Raw genomic sequence first — 16647 nt, 5'->3', positions numbered from 1 at the left:
ATATCTTAATATGTTTTGGGGTTTACCAATTTCTCTCTTGCATATGTGATTTCCCTTTTGGGAACCCAGTTTTGTTTTGATCAATATGCCCAATATTTTAATATCCTTTAGTAGCCCACAGAGAGGTGAGAAGGTACAGAATTGTCTCCTGCACTTGATACCCTGGTGAAAAGCTGCTGAAATGGGCTCCTGGGGAAGTGAAGTTAGAGTATGCACGCGTTCTGGGAACCACAAGTTAACCTGGAAGTTGGTGAAAATGAGTTTTTTCCAGAACTCAGTGGGCTGCTTGTGTCACAGGGTTATCTAAAGAGTCGTTCCTAGCTTTTGGTCATGGGTTCAGAACCATTCTGGAAATAAAGATGCTAATTCATGTACAGATCTGTGTATCTCCAGTAAAATAATACCGCTGAAATTTTTTCCCTTTTTTCATGTTTTTGTTCTGTTTTTTTGAGCTAGACACAGCTCCGCAACCAGCTAATTCACCAATTGATGCACCCTGTGTTGAGTGGAGAACTGCAGCCCCGGTCCATTTCAGTGGAAGGGAGTGCCCTCTTAGTGGACGCTTCTAACTGTCTAGTAGCAGATCACTTAGAAAGATGTGGCTACGAGTATTCACGCTCTGTTTTCTTTCCGGAAAGTGGTTTGGCCAAAGAAAAGGTAAAGTTTTCCTTTTCTGTTTTTGAATTTTCTAGTAACAGGTTTTTTTCTGAGCTAACGGGAAGTGTCGTACCCTAGTGGCCTATTCCTTAGCGAGCGACGTCCATTTCTCAGTCATCTTTGAATTCACATCATACATTCGATCACGTAACAAAGTGGAAGTACTAAAGTTGATTGTTACCAATTCCTTGGAATCTCGATTAGTCTTTGGTAAAATTGTGATGTGTAGAATGACTGTTTTGGAGCTAGAATTGAGCTCCCATTCGGTGTTGTCTATTAAGACTCAGAGTCATCATTGATGTTGAATCTGTTGTAAGATTGTTACTGTACTAGTCACAGTGCGGGTGTTACCTGTATTACAGATGAGGAGCCAGCCTCCGGAGAGGCGAGGTACTTTGCTCAAGGTCACATGATTTGTAAATATCAATGCAGGGCCATAAATCTAGATCTCTAAAACGTGTTGTTCTTACTATGTTAAAGTCTCTTCAAATATTTCTGTTCCTTAGAATTACACAAGGGAAATGAGGGCTACAATAGTTTTTAAAAATCTATGGAATTCTTGGGGCACCTGGGTGGTTCAGTGGGTTAAGCTTATGCCTTCGGCTCAGGTCATGATCTCAGGGTCCTGGGATCGAGCCCTGCATCAGTCTCTCTGCTCAGCAGGGAGCCTCCTTCCCCCCTCTCTGCCTGCCTCTCTGCCTACTTGTGATCTGTTTGTCAAATAAATCTTAAAAAAAAAATAAAAATAAAAATAAAAAATCTATGGAATTCTCAAATACTAAAACATCTATTTTTACCAATTTCCTAGTTGCTTAATGTTTAACAGTGATGGTCGAGAAATCTAGTCACACTTGATTATTTTACTTTTTAAAAGATTTATTTATTTGACAGAGATCACAAGTAGGCAGAGAGGCAGGCAGAGAGAGGAAGGGAAGCAGGCTCCCCGCTGAGCAGAGAGTCCAATGCAGGGATCGATCCCAGGACCCTGGGATCATGACCCGAGCCAATGGCAGAGGCTTTAACCCACTGAGCCAGTCAGGTGCCCCAACACTTGATTATTTTAAAGGCTGATACAGCTGACTGCCTATTTCTTTTAGTAGACTTAATTTTTTAAAGCAGTTGAGATTCAGAGCAAAGTTGAGCAGAAAGGAAAATATCCTATATGCTCCCTGCTCCCACACATGCACAGCCTCCCCTACTAGCAACATTTTTTATTATATACTTGATTTTCTTTTTTTTTTTTTAAAGAGGGGAGTGGGAGGGAAGCCTGGGTGACTCAGTGGGTTAAGCATTTGCCTTTGGCTCAGGTCATGATCCCAGGGTCCTGGGATTGAGCCCTGCATCAGGCTTCCTGCTCAGTGGAGAGCCTGCATCTCCCTCTGCCTGCTTGTGTTTTCTCTCTGTCAAATAAATAAATAAAATCTTTACCCAAAAAAAATAAATAAATAAATAGGGAGGTGGGGAGGAGAGGTGGGGAGGAGCACAAAGGAAAAGAGAGAATCTTAAACAGGCTCCATGCCCATTGTGGAGCCCTCAGCAGGACTCGATCTCCTGACCCTGAAATCATGGCCTGAGCTGAAATCAAGAGGCAGATGCTTAACCAACTGAGTCACCCAGGTGCCCCCATTATATACATTTTTTTTTTAAGATTTTATTTATTTATTTGACAGAGATCACAAGTAGGCAGAGAGGTAGGCAGAGAGAGAGGAGGAAGCAGGCTCCCTGCTGAGCAGAGGGCCCGATGTGGGGCTAGATCCCAGGACCCTGAGATCACGACCTGAGCCGAAGGCAGAGGCTTAACCCACTGAGCCACCCAGGTGCCCCCATTATATACATTTTTGCCATAGAATCTACATTGTCACATCTTATTACCTAAAGTCTATGGTTTATTTTTATTTATTTTTTAAAAGGTTTATTTGAGAGTGAGAGCAACAGGGAGCAGGAGGAGGGGTAGAAAGAAAAGCAGACTCCCTGCTTAGCAGGGAGCCTGACTCGGGCTTGATCCCAGGCTCCAGAACCATGACCTGAGCTGAAGGCAGATGCTTAACTGCCTGAGCCCCCCAGACACCCCTAAAGTCCATAGTTTAACTCTTGGTGTTGTTTCTCTATTTTTGTTCTTTATCTTGATTATAATTGACTAAAAGTTCATATTCAGATGTTTTAAGAAAATAAGAACAATGTTAGTATATGAAAATTCAAATATGCTGTATTTATTTAACAACCAAATTTTATTTGTTGACATTAGGAGTTCTTATTTGGTCCATCAGTCTTTTAAGTTTTGTTTGTTTAAGGTAAGGCCTAAGCCCAAATGGGGGCTTGAACTCAGGATCTCAAGATCAAGAGTCCTATGTTCTACTGACTGAGCCAGCCAGGCACCCCTGAGGTTCCAGTTACGTTTCACAATTTTGCTTATTGCATGAGTAATAGTCAGTTACGCAGTTGTTATAGCAGTAGTTAATCTGGTTCACATACTTAAAGGTTCTACTCTAAAATGCTGTGCAGAGGGGCGCCTGGGTGGCTCAGTGGGTTAAGCCTCTGCCTTCGGCTCAGGTCATGATCTCAGGGTCCTGGGATCGAGCCCCACATCGGGCTCTCTGCTCAGCAGGGAACCTGCTTCCCCCTCTCTCTCTGCCTGCCTCTCTGCCTACTTGTGATCTCTGTCTGTCAAATAAATAAAGAAAATCTTTAAAAAAAAAAAATGCTGTGCGGAATATTTTCTATAAAGGAATTGAAAACCTATCCATGTTCTCAGGGTAAACCTAGTAAATGATGAATATTGTAGTAGAAATATATATTAAGAACAACCACCCAACGGGTACCTGGGTGCCTCAGTTGGTATCTGCCTTCAGCTCAGGTCATGATCCTGGAGTCCCAGGATCGGGCCCCAGCATCGGGCTCCCTGCTCAATGGGGAGTCTGCTTATCCCTCTGCCCCTCACCCTGCTTGCTCTCTCGCTCTCTCTCAAGTAAATAAACAAAATCTTTAAAAAAAACAAATAGCCACCCAAAATGTTTAAGACTATTTTAGGTATGCTTTAGTTATTCATTCTGGAAATGACAGTAAAAGTTTATTTATGTTTTGAAGCAGTAATACTTTAAAAACTTAACTGCATTTGAAAGACCCTGGAATTCACACATGTATTCACTGGCTCATCACCTGTTAGAGTGTTTGTAATCTGTAAGGCATTAACCATTTAGACATATTAGACCTATTGTCTTCAGTGTGTAATAGTTGGAGGTTAATTATGTGATGAAGAAAAATATTTTATCCTTGTGACTTCAATATGTTATCAATAGTATAAGAAAGTGCTTCAGTTTTATTTTAGCATGATCAAAATATTTTTTAATTTGGTCTGAACTATGATTCTTCAGAAATATCCTAGTTTATCATTTCTAACTTTTCTTTTCCTTAAGGTATTTACTATGGAAGATCTATTACAACTCATTAAAATCAACCCTGAATCCAGTCTCTACAAATCACTGGTAGGATTGTTTAGTTTTTATAACCTGCTTTGGTCTGTTAATTGTAACTGAACAGTTGAATAAAGATAAAATTTTTTCTTTTAACAGATTTCAGGATTTGATAAAGAAAACAAAGGTAGGAGCCTTCATCTTTGTAGAAAATAGCAACATTTTTGTCATGTACTTTTTCCTGTAAAACTATGAAAGTAATAATATTGAGGGGTATGAGTAGGAAATTTAATATTAATTTGAGTTTCCATGCTGTGACAGTACCTTACCTTCTTACCTAATATTTTTAAAAGATTTTATTTAAGTAATCTCTACTTAAATAAGCTCCAACGTGGAGCTTGAAATCATGACCCTAAGATCAGGAGTCACACGCCCCACTGACTGAGCCAGCCAGGCACCCCAATACCTTACCTTTTAAATAGAACAGTTCATCTATTTTGACAGATGTCAAAATTCCCTAAATTCCACTCTTCTTAATTGCCCTTAGATACCAAAAAACCCCCAAAACTATAGAGTTGATAGAACCCTAGAAATGATGTGAAAGCTGCATTTTGTAAAGATATCCACTGTTGGGAACATTTCCACACAAACAAACTAATGATTTTAAGGCTAGGTGTCTTTAGTCTAGATCTCCCCCTCAAATACAGTTCCTAGGTTTTTAATATTTGCTTAAAGAATGAAGTATCGGGTCAGTATAAGTGTTACATATATACTTTTTATTAAGTGTTTATATGAGCCTGATAAATTGCTTTATTCTTGGGCTTGATATTAACCTTCATAGAGTCCATAACATGCTAGACCATGAGCTAGACTAGACGATAGACTTTGTGGCATGAAGTTAAGCTGGTAACTTGGATGAAATGCATACTCTTTAGGTCTGTTGTAAATAATCTGTAATATTACATAGTGGCCCTTTTGTGTTGGTGAGCTCCAGGATTTTGTCTGTTGCCAGTATTGCCACCATCCCCAATAGGGCATTCACTGAGAACTTAACTTTCAGCAAACATTTGAGTACTTAGTTTCTGCCAGCCATTAGTCTATGACTTAATTGCCTCGTCTCTTGGGAGTAATGTTAGCAGAGGACGAGTAAATCAGATCACAGGACATTCTGGAGTGCCTGCAAAGTAGGTTATCCATACTGAGCTTTGGTATGGTGAGCGATCCTATATTTGGTATTCCAAGACGGGACTGTCCAATGTCAATTTCCTGTAGCGATGGGGGGAGCACCTGTGTCTCTGCTGTCTGATATGGTTGCCGCCAGCCATGTGTGGCTGTTAAACATTTGAAATGTGGCTAGTGTAACTGAAGAATTGAATCTTAAGTTTAAATAGCCACACACGAATAGTGCTTATCCTATTGTCCAGGGCACGAAGATCTAAGGGATATAGCGTTTATCTGTACCTTAATCTCCTTTCAGAAGAAAACTCAGGGCCTAAAGGGATATTAGGAAATAATCCACTTGTTACAGGTATTTCATATTCTCTTGAAAAATAGTTTTTCACCTTTATACACTGTCAAAATGCTTCTGATTTGGAAAGACATGTGGTTAAAAGCTCTTCCCGGCTTCACCCAGCCTCCTAGTATAGGTTCTGAAATTCAGAAAAACTGCATAGTAGACATGTCAGGCATCCTCATGTCAAAATTTAAAATTTGGGTAGAACTCTTTGCTGACACTAAAATAGCTATTGTTAAAATGAAATAATTTAAAAAATTTGTGGCTTCCAGTTAAAATGAGAACATAGAAAACATGTAGGAAGATATTTTGTGTCTGTTGTTTAGGCCCTAGCAGAGACCTGTATATAGTTTTATTTTACTCTCTCTTTCAAGGGTGCTGGGTTGTTGAATGGCTGTAGTACTTTCCCCCTAGATTACACTTACCCATACTTTCCATCCCCAACTTCTCAGAGATACTAATGCTGAGAAAAAAGCTGTGTAGAGAATTTGGATGAGGCAGACAATTTAAACATTGGCTCTTTATTTTCTGGAACTTAAAATCTTTACCTGTGATGGGTAACACAGTAGCTACATATATCAGCGGGATGGAACAGTGAGCCCAGAAATTAGTCTATACAAATACAGTTGACCCTTGGACAACACAGGGGTTAGGGGCTCTGACCCCCCCCCCCCACCGGGGCCACTGCACAGTCCCAAATCCACTAGAATTGTTGACTCCCCCAAAACAAACAGCCTGCTGTTGACTGGAACCCTTACTGATAAACTGTCAACACATATTTCGTGTGTTAAATATATGATATACCATACTCTCAAAGTAAGCTCGAGAAAAACATATCATTAAGAATCAAAGAGAAAATACATTAGCAGTACTGACCTATATTGATTGAAAAAAATCCCCATATAAAGCCCGTGTTAAGGGTCAACTATATAGTCAACTGATTTTTGATAAAGGGTGAAGGTATTTCTTCTTCTTTTTTTTTTTTTTTAATATTTTGTTTATTTGTCAGAGAGATCACAAGTAGGCAGAGAGGCAGGCAGAGAGAGAGGAAGGGAAGCAGGCTCCCTGCTGAGCAGAGAGCCCGATGCGGGGCTCGATCCCAGGACCCTGAGACCATGACCTGAGCCGAAGGCAGAGGCTTAACCCATTGAGCCACCCAGGTGCCCAGGTGAAGGTATTTCAAGGGAGGAATGATGTCTCTTCCATACGTGGTGCTGGAACAGTTGGACACTCATACAGAAAAACGAACCTAGACACAGACCTTCTATCTTATATAAGATTTAAAATAAATGGTAGATCTAATTTTAAGTATCAAACTATTAAACTCATGTCAGAAAACATTAAAAAATGTATGTGACCTTCAGTTTGGTGATGAGATAGAAAATTAAAAGCATATATATGAAGAAAAAAATGGACCAGTTAGACTCTATTAAAATCAAAAACATCTGCTCTGAAAGACACGGAGCATGAAAAGACAAGCCCCGGACTGGGAGACGATATTTGCAAAGGCCGCATCTCCTAAAAGACCTATCAAAAATATACAAAGAAGTCTTAAAGAGACAACACAGTTTAAAAATAGGTAAAGGATCTGAACAGACAAGTCACCAAAGAAGATCTACAGGTGGCAACTAAGCATACAAAAAGATGTTCAATGGCACTTGTTATCAGGACAGTGCAGATTAAAACAACAAAGAGATCTCCCCATGCCCCTGTTAGAATGGCGGAAATCCAGACCTTACAACACAAGATGTTGGTGAGGATGCGGAGCCACAGGAACTCCCATTCATTGATAGTGTCACTGCAAAATGCTGTAGGCATTTGGGGAGATCGGTGGTTTCTCACAAAGCTAAACCTGGTCTTGCCATACCATCTGACAGTATGCTCCTAGTTGTTTACCCAGCTGGTTGAAAAACTTAGGGCCACATAGATCCCCAGACAGAAATGTTTTTATAGCAGCTTTATCATAATTGCCAGAAATCGGGAGCAGCCAAATTGTTCTTGAGTAGGTGAATGGGTAAACAAGCTGTGGTACATCCAGACAATGGAATACTGTTTGGCTCAAAGGAATGAATTGTCAATCCATGCCAAAACAAAAGCTGGGGCACCTGGGTGGTGCGGCTGGTTAAGCTTCTGACTCTTGGTTTTGCCTCCGGTCGGGATGTCAGGGTCTGGGATCGAGCCCTGTGTCAGGCTCCTTGCTCAATGGGGAGCCTGCTTTTCCCTCTCCCTCTCCCCCTCCCCCCTGCTTGTTCTCGGGCTATCAAATAAAGTCTTAAAAAGTTGAAAAAAAGAAAAAAGGCAAAACTATAGAGCTGGTCAGTGGGTTGGTGGTTGCCAGGGATTTGGACGGAAGGGGTGTAGGAGGTTGAATAGGTGAAGCATAGGGGATTTTTTAGGGTCCTGAAGGTATTTTGTAGGATACTGTAATGGTAGGATATATAGCTCTAGATATTGGTCAAAGCCTGTAGAACTTTATAGTACAAAGGGTGAACCTTAATGTATAAAGTTTTAGGAGGTCAGGTGATCCCAGGGTGGACTGCAGACTGTGACCAAACCAACTAATAACCTCACCGGAGGGGATGGGGAAAAAAAAGAACCTGAGCTTGACCAGCTTTGGAAATGAAACCGTGAGGCTAAAAGCAAATGAAACTGTATATAGGCACCATGTTCAGGGTGATAGTTATTTCTCATGGAGGTACTGGTTAACAGTTTGAAAACCATTGTACATGTGTGCTGGAACCGCACAGTTAACCAGATGGGTAGTAGAGGGTGAGCGCCGAGTTTCTCAGCGTTTGGAGAGTGCACCTTCACGGATCAGTAAGGGGAAGAGTCTGGAATGATCCGTGTGGGAATGGATTTGTTGGAGCCCTCAGGATAAGCTCAAGTTTAGCTTAATATAGATGCAGAGGATATACAGAGACATTTACAGATACGTGTCTACACAGGTTAGTGGAACACTTAGATTTCCTTGTTCTGGAGGCTGAGAGGGCCTAGAGGCCGTGACACCCCAGTAGCCACGAGCACGCCTAGTGCCCCGTTCGGAGCACTAAGATTTGGATTCCAATACCATTCTGTAATAATAGGAGCCAAGGCTGCCGGGAGCAATGGCTGATTCCAGGACTGGGGCAGAGAGTGTACAACATGAGCCTGGATCTTTTATAGTGCTAGATGAAAGGAAGGGCTTAATTAAAAAAAAAAAAAAATCCACCATGAAAGATCTTCCAAAGGCCAAAGCTAGAACAAATGGAGCAACAAAATAAAATACTGGATTATATAAAAATGTTACATTATCACAGAGGAGTTGAAATACAATGTGTAAAATACCCCTGGGTCCATACCAATGTAAATGAATGCTTGAATAAATGAGAGTAGAGAATTCCTTCTTAGAGGGGATATATATATCGGGGAGGGGAGAGGGGGGAAGTGAACTAATTAGGGGCCCTTGAATAGTACTACGGAACTGGGAAAAGGTGACCATTCTTCACCTAGAATGAGTGAGGGGGAAGAGCACACCTCGGAAGATTATCTACTACAGAATCTCGAAGAACATTTCTGCAATATGCCTACCTTTTCTATAAAGGCAGAGCCGACACCCTGAGCATAATAGTAGCAGGAAGGTGTGAGGAGAGGACAGGAGGACTGGGAGGAAAAGGTCCGGAGATTAGTGGATGAGCCCAAGAGGAATTGCAAGCAATGGCTATGAAAGAACGGATGTCGGTCACACTAGAGGAAGTGAGAAACTAGATTTTAAAATCTCTTCAGAAAAGGGTAAAAACAAAAAGGCCTTTAACTTGGCTGATACAAAAGCCAAGTCCTTCCAGCTGTTTTAAGGAACAAAAAACTTCTAAATGTATACTCATGGTTTAAAAAAAGTTTCAAACTATTCAGAAAAGTATCAAGTGAAAGAAAAGTGGGAATTGCCGCCCGTGTTCTGTAATCTCCCTTTCCGCTGATACATAGAATGAGAGGTTCATCCTGCCAGAATTTTGTTTATGAATGTGGTAGTCTGTGTGATTAAAACACACACATAATCATTAATGGGATCGTATTATCCTGTTTGGCAATTTGCTTTATTCACTAACACTTCTTTGTATATTCAGACTAATTATTTTTGTTTTTATTTGTTTTAAGATTTTATTTATTTATTTGACAGAGATCACAACTAGGCAGAGAGGCAGGTAGAGAGAGAGGAGGAAGCAGGCTCCCCACGGAGCAGAGAGCCCGATGCGGGGCTCGATCCCAGGACCCTGGAATCACAACCCTTGCCGAAGGCAGAGGCTTTAACCCACTGAGCCACCCAGGTGCCCCAGATTAATTATTTTTAAAGAACATATTTAACCCCTATTGGTGGAGATTTTATTGTTTATTGTTTTGCCACTGGAAGCAATCGGTGTGTACAGCACACTGTTTGTGTGCCTCTGGAAGTACAGCTGTGTAAACTTAGGAAAGTGGAATGATGAGGTCAAAGGGCATGTGCATTTGAGCATATACAGACCCCGACAAAATTCCCTCCCCAGCGAACGAGCATGTCTATTTCCCCATTCCCCTGTTTGGAAGAAGTTGACTTCAACCCTCATGGATGACTGAGAGGTTCAGGAGTTCAGTGGGGGAAGTCACTGCACATGTGGTAGAAAATAGCTAGACAACTAGAATTGGAGCCCGCAGATGGGACTGAAGTGCTGCATCCTCAGGGTCAAACTTGAGCAGATGGGTTGCTTCTTACGGATGAGCAAAAGAAGTGGTTTTTGAGACGAAATCTAGTGGCGAAGATGCCATGAAGGTTGTTGAAATGACAACAAAGGGCTTACATTATTACATAAATGTAGTGCCAGGTTTCCAGAGGATTGACTCCAATTTTGAAAGAGGTTCTATTTTGAGTAAATCATGTGCTACAGAGAACTCGTGAAAGGAAGGGTCACTGTGGCTGACTTCAGTGTTGTCTGGCTGTTGGCCACAGCCACCTCACCTCCAGCAACCACCACCCTGATCGGTTATCAGCCATCAACACCAAGGCAAGACCCTCTCTACCAGCCAGACTGTGTGTGACTGGCCGAAAGCTCAAATGATGGCTAGCATTTTTTAGCAGTATTTTTAAATTAAGATAAGTATGTTGCTTTTTTTAGACATAATGAATGCTATTGCACACTTAGCAGACTCGAGTTATAGTGGGAATATTACTTCTGTATGTACTGGGAAACATTCATTAGACTTAATTCATTGGGATACTCACTGTATTGCACTCGTCTGAAACTGAAATGGCAGGATCACTAAGGTATTCCTGTTTGTTTTTAATGGATGTGCCCCACTTAATTTAATGCCATAATTGATGAATCCAGCAGCATTATGGACAATGCAATCACGAACATTATTTTATGTGTGTATATATATGTATACACACACATATACACACATGTATATATGTTTATATGTATATATATATGTACACACACATTTTTCAACAAAAATGTATTTGTATAATAATACAAAATGCAGAAATTACAGCTTGGTGAAACCATGAAAAAATAAATGTACCCAGGAAATACCTCCCAGTACAAGAAATAGAGCAATGCCAGCATCCCAGAAGCTTCTCTTGTATTCTTCCCAATCACTACACTTTCCCTGTTTCCCAGTCTTCACTGCTATTCTGCTATCTAGCACCGTGGATTGTTAATGCCTGTTTTTACACTTTATATGCATGGGCTCCTGCAGTATGTCATGAGTTTGGCTTCTTTCTTTCAGGGTTATGACGTTGATTCAGACTACTTTAGCATTGGTTTGTTCATATTAATTGCTATGTATTATTTCATTGCCCGAGTATACTGTTATTTTTTTATTCAATTATTAATGTAGTGGTATATTAGTTTCAGGTGTACAGTGTGATGATTCAGCAATTCTGTATATTTCTCAGTACTAATTGTAACAAGTATACTCTTAATCCCCTTTGTTTCACTCATCTCCCCACCCACCTCCCCTCTGGCAACCATTAGTTCTCTGTATTTGAATCTGTCTCTTTTTCCTTTGTTTTTCCACTTATTTCTTAAATTCCACATGCAAATGAAGTCATATGATAATTGTTTCTCTGACGTTTCACTTAGCATTATACCCTGTACGTCCATGTTATTGCAAACGGTAAGATTTCATTCTTTTTAATGGCTGAGTGACAATTCCGTTGTGTGCGTATCTTCTTTATCCATTCATCTATCGAGGGGCTCCTGGGTGGCTCAGTGGGTTAAAGCCTTTGGCTCAGGTCCTGATCTCAGGGTCCTGGGATTAAGTCCCGCATCAGGCTCTCTGCTCAGCAGGGGGTCTGCTTCTCCCTCACTCTCTGCCTGCCTCTCTGCCTACTTGTGATCTCTCTCTCTGTCAAATAAATAAATAAAATCTTAAAAAAAAAGCCACTTGAGTGTTTCTGTATCTTGCTTGTTGTAAATGAAGCTGCAGTAAACAAAGGGGTGCGTAGATCTTTTCAAAGTAGTGCTTTCATCTGCTTTGGGTAAATACCAGTACTGGAATTACTGGATCATATGGTGATTCTGTTTCTGATTTTTTGAGGAGCCGCCATACTGTTTTCCACAGTGGCTGTACCCATTTGCATTTGCACCAGCAGTGCACTAGGGTTCCCTTTTCTCCACATTCTTGCCAACACTTGTTGTTTCTTGTGCTGTTGCTTTTAGCCATTCGGAGAGGTGTGCGGTGAGAGCTCCCTGTGACTTTGTTTGCATGTCCCTGATGATGAGTGACGCGGAGCATCTCTTCATGTGTCTGTTGGCATCTGGATGGTTTTGGAAAGATGTGTATTCAGGTCCTCTGCCCATTTATTTATCGGATCGTTCTGTTGTGTTGAATTGTGTAAGTCCTTTATAGATTTTGGACTTTAATCCCTTTTGGGGTGAATCATTTGCAAGGGTTTTCTGCCATTCGGCAGGTTGCCTTCTTGTTTTGTTGATGGTTTCCTTTGCTGGGCAAAAGCTCATTATTTTGATGTAGTCCCAGTGGTTTAATTTTGCTTTTGTTGCCTTTGCCTGAGGAGACTTGTCTAGAAAAGTGTTTCTACAGCTGATGCCAGAGGTATTTTTTTTTTTTTTAAGATTTTTATTTATTTATTTGACAGACAGAGATCACAAGTAGGCAGAGAAGCAGGCAGAGAGATAGGAGGAAGCAGCCTCCCTGCTGAGCAGGGAGCCCGACGCGGGGCTCGATCCCAGGACTCTGGGATCATGACCTGAGCCGAAGGCAGAGGCTTCAACCCACTGAGCCACCCAGGCGCCCTGATGCCAGAGGTATTACGGCCTGTGTTTTCTTCTAGGAATTTTATGGTTTTAGGTCTCACATTTAGGACTTTAATCCATTTTGAGCCTGTTTTGTGTGTGGTGTAAGTGGTCCAGTTTCATTGCTTTGCATGTAGCTGTCCATTTGTTGAAGAGCTTTACTTTCCCCATGATCTATTCTTGCCTCTTTTGTTGTAGGAGTTCACGCTTGATTGACCAGATAAGCATGGGTTTATTTCTGAGCTCTCCTTTGCAGTTCCATTATCTTTGTGTGTGATGTTGTGCTGGTGCCATACTGTTTTGATTACTACAGCTTTGTAGTATATCTTGCAGTCTGGAATTGTGATATCTCCAGCTTTGTTCTTCTTTCTAAAGGTTGTTTTGGCTCTTTGGGGGATCTTTTGTAGTTCCATACAAATTTTAGGATTATTCTAGTTCTGTGAAAAATGCTGTTGGTGTTTTGATAGACATTGCATTGAATCTGTAGGTTGTTTTGGTTAGTATGGACCTTTTAACAGTACTGACTCTTTCGGTTCGTGAGCATGAAATATCTTTCCATTTGTGTCCTCTTCAGTTTCTTTCATCACTATTTTATGGTTTCATAGTGTAGGTCTTTCAGCTCCTTCATTAAGTTTATTTCTAGGTATTTTATTTTTGGTCCTATTGTAAATGCCATTATTTTAATAAAAAAAATAAACCTACTTTGTTGAGAGAGTTTTATCATGAATGGATGTTGTACTTTGTTAAATGCTTTTTCTTCACCAATTGAGATGAGCATATGGTTTTTATCTTTTCCATTATTAATGTGATATATCACCTGGATTGATTTGCAGATATTTGTACCACTCTTGTATCTGTGGAATAAATCCCACTTGCTCATAGTGAATAATTTTTGTAATGTTGGATTTGATTTGCCAATATCTTTTGAGGATTTTTACATCTGTGTTCATCAGAAATATTGGCCTATAGTCTTTTGTGGCTTTTTGTTTGGTTTTTGCTTTGTTTTGGTAGTGTCTTTATCTGATTTTGGGTATCGGTAATTCTGGCCTTGTAGAATGAATTTGGAATCTTCCCTTTCCCTCTGTTTTTGGTAATAGTTTTATCTTTATTTTTTCAAAGATTTTATTTATTTATTTGAAAGAGAGCAAGCGCGGACAGGTGGAGGGGCAGAAGCAGGGAGCCCAACACGGGGCTTGATCCCAGGACCCTGGTATCATGACCCGAGCTGAAGGCAGAGGCTTAACCCACTGAGCCACCCAGGCGCCCCTAGATTTCCTATTCCTGATTCAGCTTTCAAGGTTATGTTTTTAGGAATCGATCCATTTCTTCCTGGTTGTCCAATTTGTGGGCATATACTTTTTTGTAATATTCTCTTTTTAAAAAATGTTTTTAAAAGATTTTATTTTAGAGAGAGTGTGCATGCATAGAGAGAGTTGGGGGGAGGAGCTGTGGGAGAGGGAGGGAATCTCAAACAGACTTCTCACTGAGTACAGAACCCAACATGGGGCTTGATCTTGACCCCAAGATCATGACCTGAGCCAAAGTCAAGAGTTGGATGCTTGGGGTACCTGGATGACTCAGTCGTTAAGCATCTGCCTTCGGCTTGAGTCATGCTTCCCGGTGTCCTGGGATTGAGCCCCACAGCAGGGCTGGCTCCCTCCTCAGCGGGAAGCCTGCTTCTCCCTCTCCCATGCCCCCTGCTTGTGTTCTCTCTCTTGCTGTGTTTTTCTGTCAAATAAAAAAAAAAAAAAAAAAAAAAAAGAGTTGGATGCTTAACCGATGGAGCCACCCAGGCTCCCAGATGCTCTCTCTATAATCTTTTGTATTTCTGTGGTGTTGGTTGTTATTTCTCCTCCTTCATTTCTGATTTTATTTGAGTCTGTTTTTTTTTAATGAGTCTAGTTAAAGGACTAAGTCTATTTCTTTTTCCTTTTTTTTTTTAATGAGTCCAGTTAAGGGTCTGTCAGTTAATCTTTTCAAAGAACCAGCTCCTGGTTTCATTGATCTGTTCTGTTGGTTTTATTTCGTTTATTTCATTTTATTTCGTTATTTCCTTTATTTCTGCTTCAATCTTTATTATTACTTTCTTCCTACTGGCTTTGGGCTTTGTTTTTTCTCTAGCTCTTTTAGGTGTTAAGGTTACATTATTTATTTGAGATTTTTCTTGCTTTGTGGTATAAGCCTGCATTGTTAAATTGTCAGAATCTTCTATCTTTAATAGCTTTTGCTGCAGCCCAAAGATATTGGACCATTGTGTTCTCATTTTCCTTTGTCTCCATGTATTTTTTTATTCACTCTTTGATTTCATGGTTGACTCATTCATTGTTCAGTAGCCTCCACATAGTTGTATTCTTTCCAGATTTTTTTCTTATGGTTGATTACTAGTTGCATACTGTTGTGGTTGGAGATGTATGGGATGACTTCAATCTTGTTGAATTTGAGACTCGTTTTGTGGCCTAATGTGTGCTCTGTTTTGGAGTATATTTACTGTACACTTGAAAAGAATGTATATCTGCTCTTTTAAGATGGAACCTTTTGAATGTATCTGTTAGCCCCATCTGGTCCAGCATTTCCTTCAAAGCCACTGTTTCCTCATTGATTTTCTGTCTCAGTGTTCTGTGCATTAATGTAAGCGGGGTGTGTTAAACTCCCTTACTATTATTGTATCACTATCAATTACTTCCTTTATGTTTGTGATTAGCTGTTTTATATATTTGGATGCTACTGTGTTGGGTGCAAAAGTATTTACATTGTTCTTTTTTTTTTTTTTTTTAAGATTTTATTTTTAGGTAATCTCTGCACCCAATGTGGAGCTCGAACTCACAACTCAGAGATCAAGAGTTGCATGCTCCCACTGAGCCAGTGGGGTGCCCCACAATTGTTGTATCTTCTTAGTGGATTGTTCCCTTTATGACTATATGGTGTCCTCCCATGTCTTTTCTTACGGTCTCTGTTTTAAAGTCTGTTTTGTCCAATATATATATTGCTCCCACAGCTTTCATGTCCATTTGCACAATCACGTTTTTTCATCCCTTCGCTTTCAGTCTACATGTATGTTTAGGTCTGAGGTGGTTCTCCTATTGGCAGCATATAGATGGGTCTTGCTTTTTTTTTTTTTTTTAAAGATTGATCTGCTTATTTAGAGCAAGAGAGAGCCACATAGCGGGGAGGGCAGAGGGAGAGAATCTTCAAGCAGACTCCCTGTTGAGCAAGGAGCCTGGTGCAGGCCTGATTCCACAACCCATGAAATCATGATCTGAGCCAAAACCAAGAGTCAGACACTTAGCCAGCTGAGCCACCCAGGTGCCCCATGGATGGGTCTGCCTTTTTTGTCCATTTAGTCACCCTATGTGATTGGAGCAGTTGGTCCATTTGCATTGAAAGTAGTTATTGATAGGTCCATACTTACTGCTGTTTTGTTACCTGCTGTATGTTTGTTCTCTGTTTGTTATGCTGGGTCTTTAAGGGTGGACCCTGTTTCCTTTCGCCCTCCAGCTCTCCCAGAGCTAAGCCTGCTGATCATTAAGATACCTGGAGGAAAGCCCTGCTGATTGTAAAGGCAGGCTAAGTTAAGCCCCACTGGGTTTTTTTTTGTTTTTGTTTTTGTTTTGGTTTTTTTTTTTTTTAAGATTTTATTTAGTTATTTGACAGACAGATCACAAGTAGGCAGAGAAGCAGGCAGAGAGAGAGAGAGAGAGGAGGAAGCAGACTCCCCATGGAGCTGGGAGCCCGATGCGGGGCTCGATCCCAGGACCCTGAGATCATGACCTGAGCCGAAGGCAGAGGCTTTAACCCACTA

At 40.7% G+C, this 16647-nt stretch overlaps 1 protein-coding gene across 3 annotated transcripts in view; it reads left to right on the top strand.

The window, feature by feature from the left end:
* Positions 1-16647, top strand: part of LOC111157093 (OFD1, centriole and centriolar satellite protein) — a 48482-nt gene that overhangs the window by 5031 nt on the left and 26804 nt on the right. For all 3 annotated transcript variants that reach the window (XM_022518325.1, XM_022518326.1, XM_022518327.1), the window contains 3 exons: positions 457-657; positions 4071-4139; positions 4227-4254. In XM_022518325.1, the coding sequence (XP_022374033.1) occupies positions 457-657; positions 4071-4139; positions 4227-4254 (298 nt within the window). The remainder of the gene's footprint in view (positions 1-456; positions 658-4070; positions 4140-4226; positions 4255-16647) is intronic.

The sequence above is a fragment of the Enhydra lutris genome, unplaced genomic scaffold (assembly GCF_002288905.1).
Source record: "Enhydra lutris kenyoni isolate GAN:26980312 unplaced genomic scaffold, ASM228890v2 scaffoldscaffold52, whole genome shotgun sequence".
In the NCBI taxonomy this organism is placed as follows: Eukaryota; Metazoa; Chordata; class Mammalia; order Carnivora; family Mustelidae; genus Enhydra; species Enhydra lutris.
This window is presented reverse-complemented; position numbering and strand designations above follow the sequence as displayed.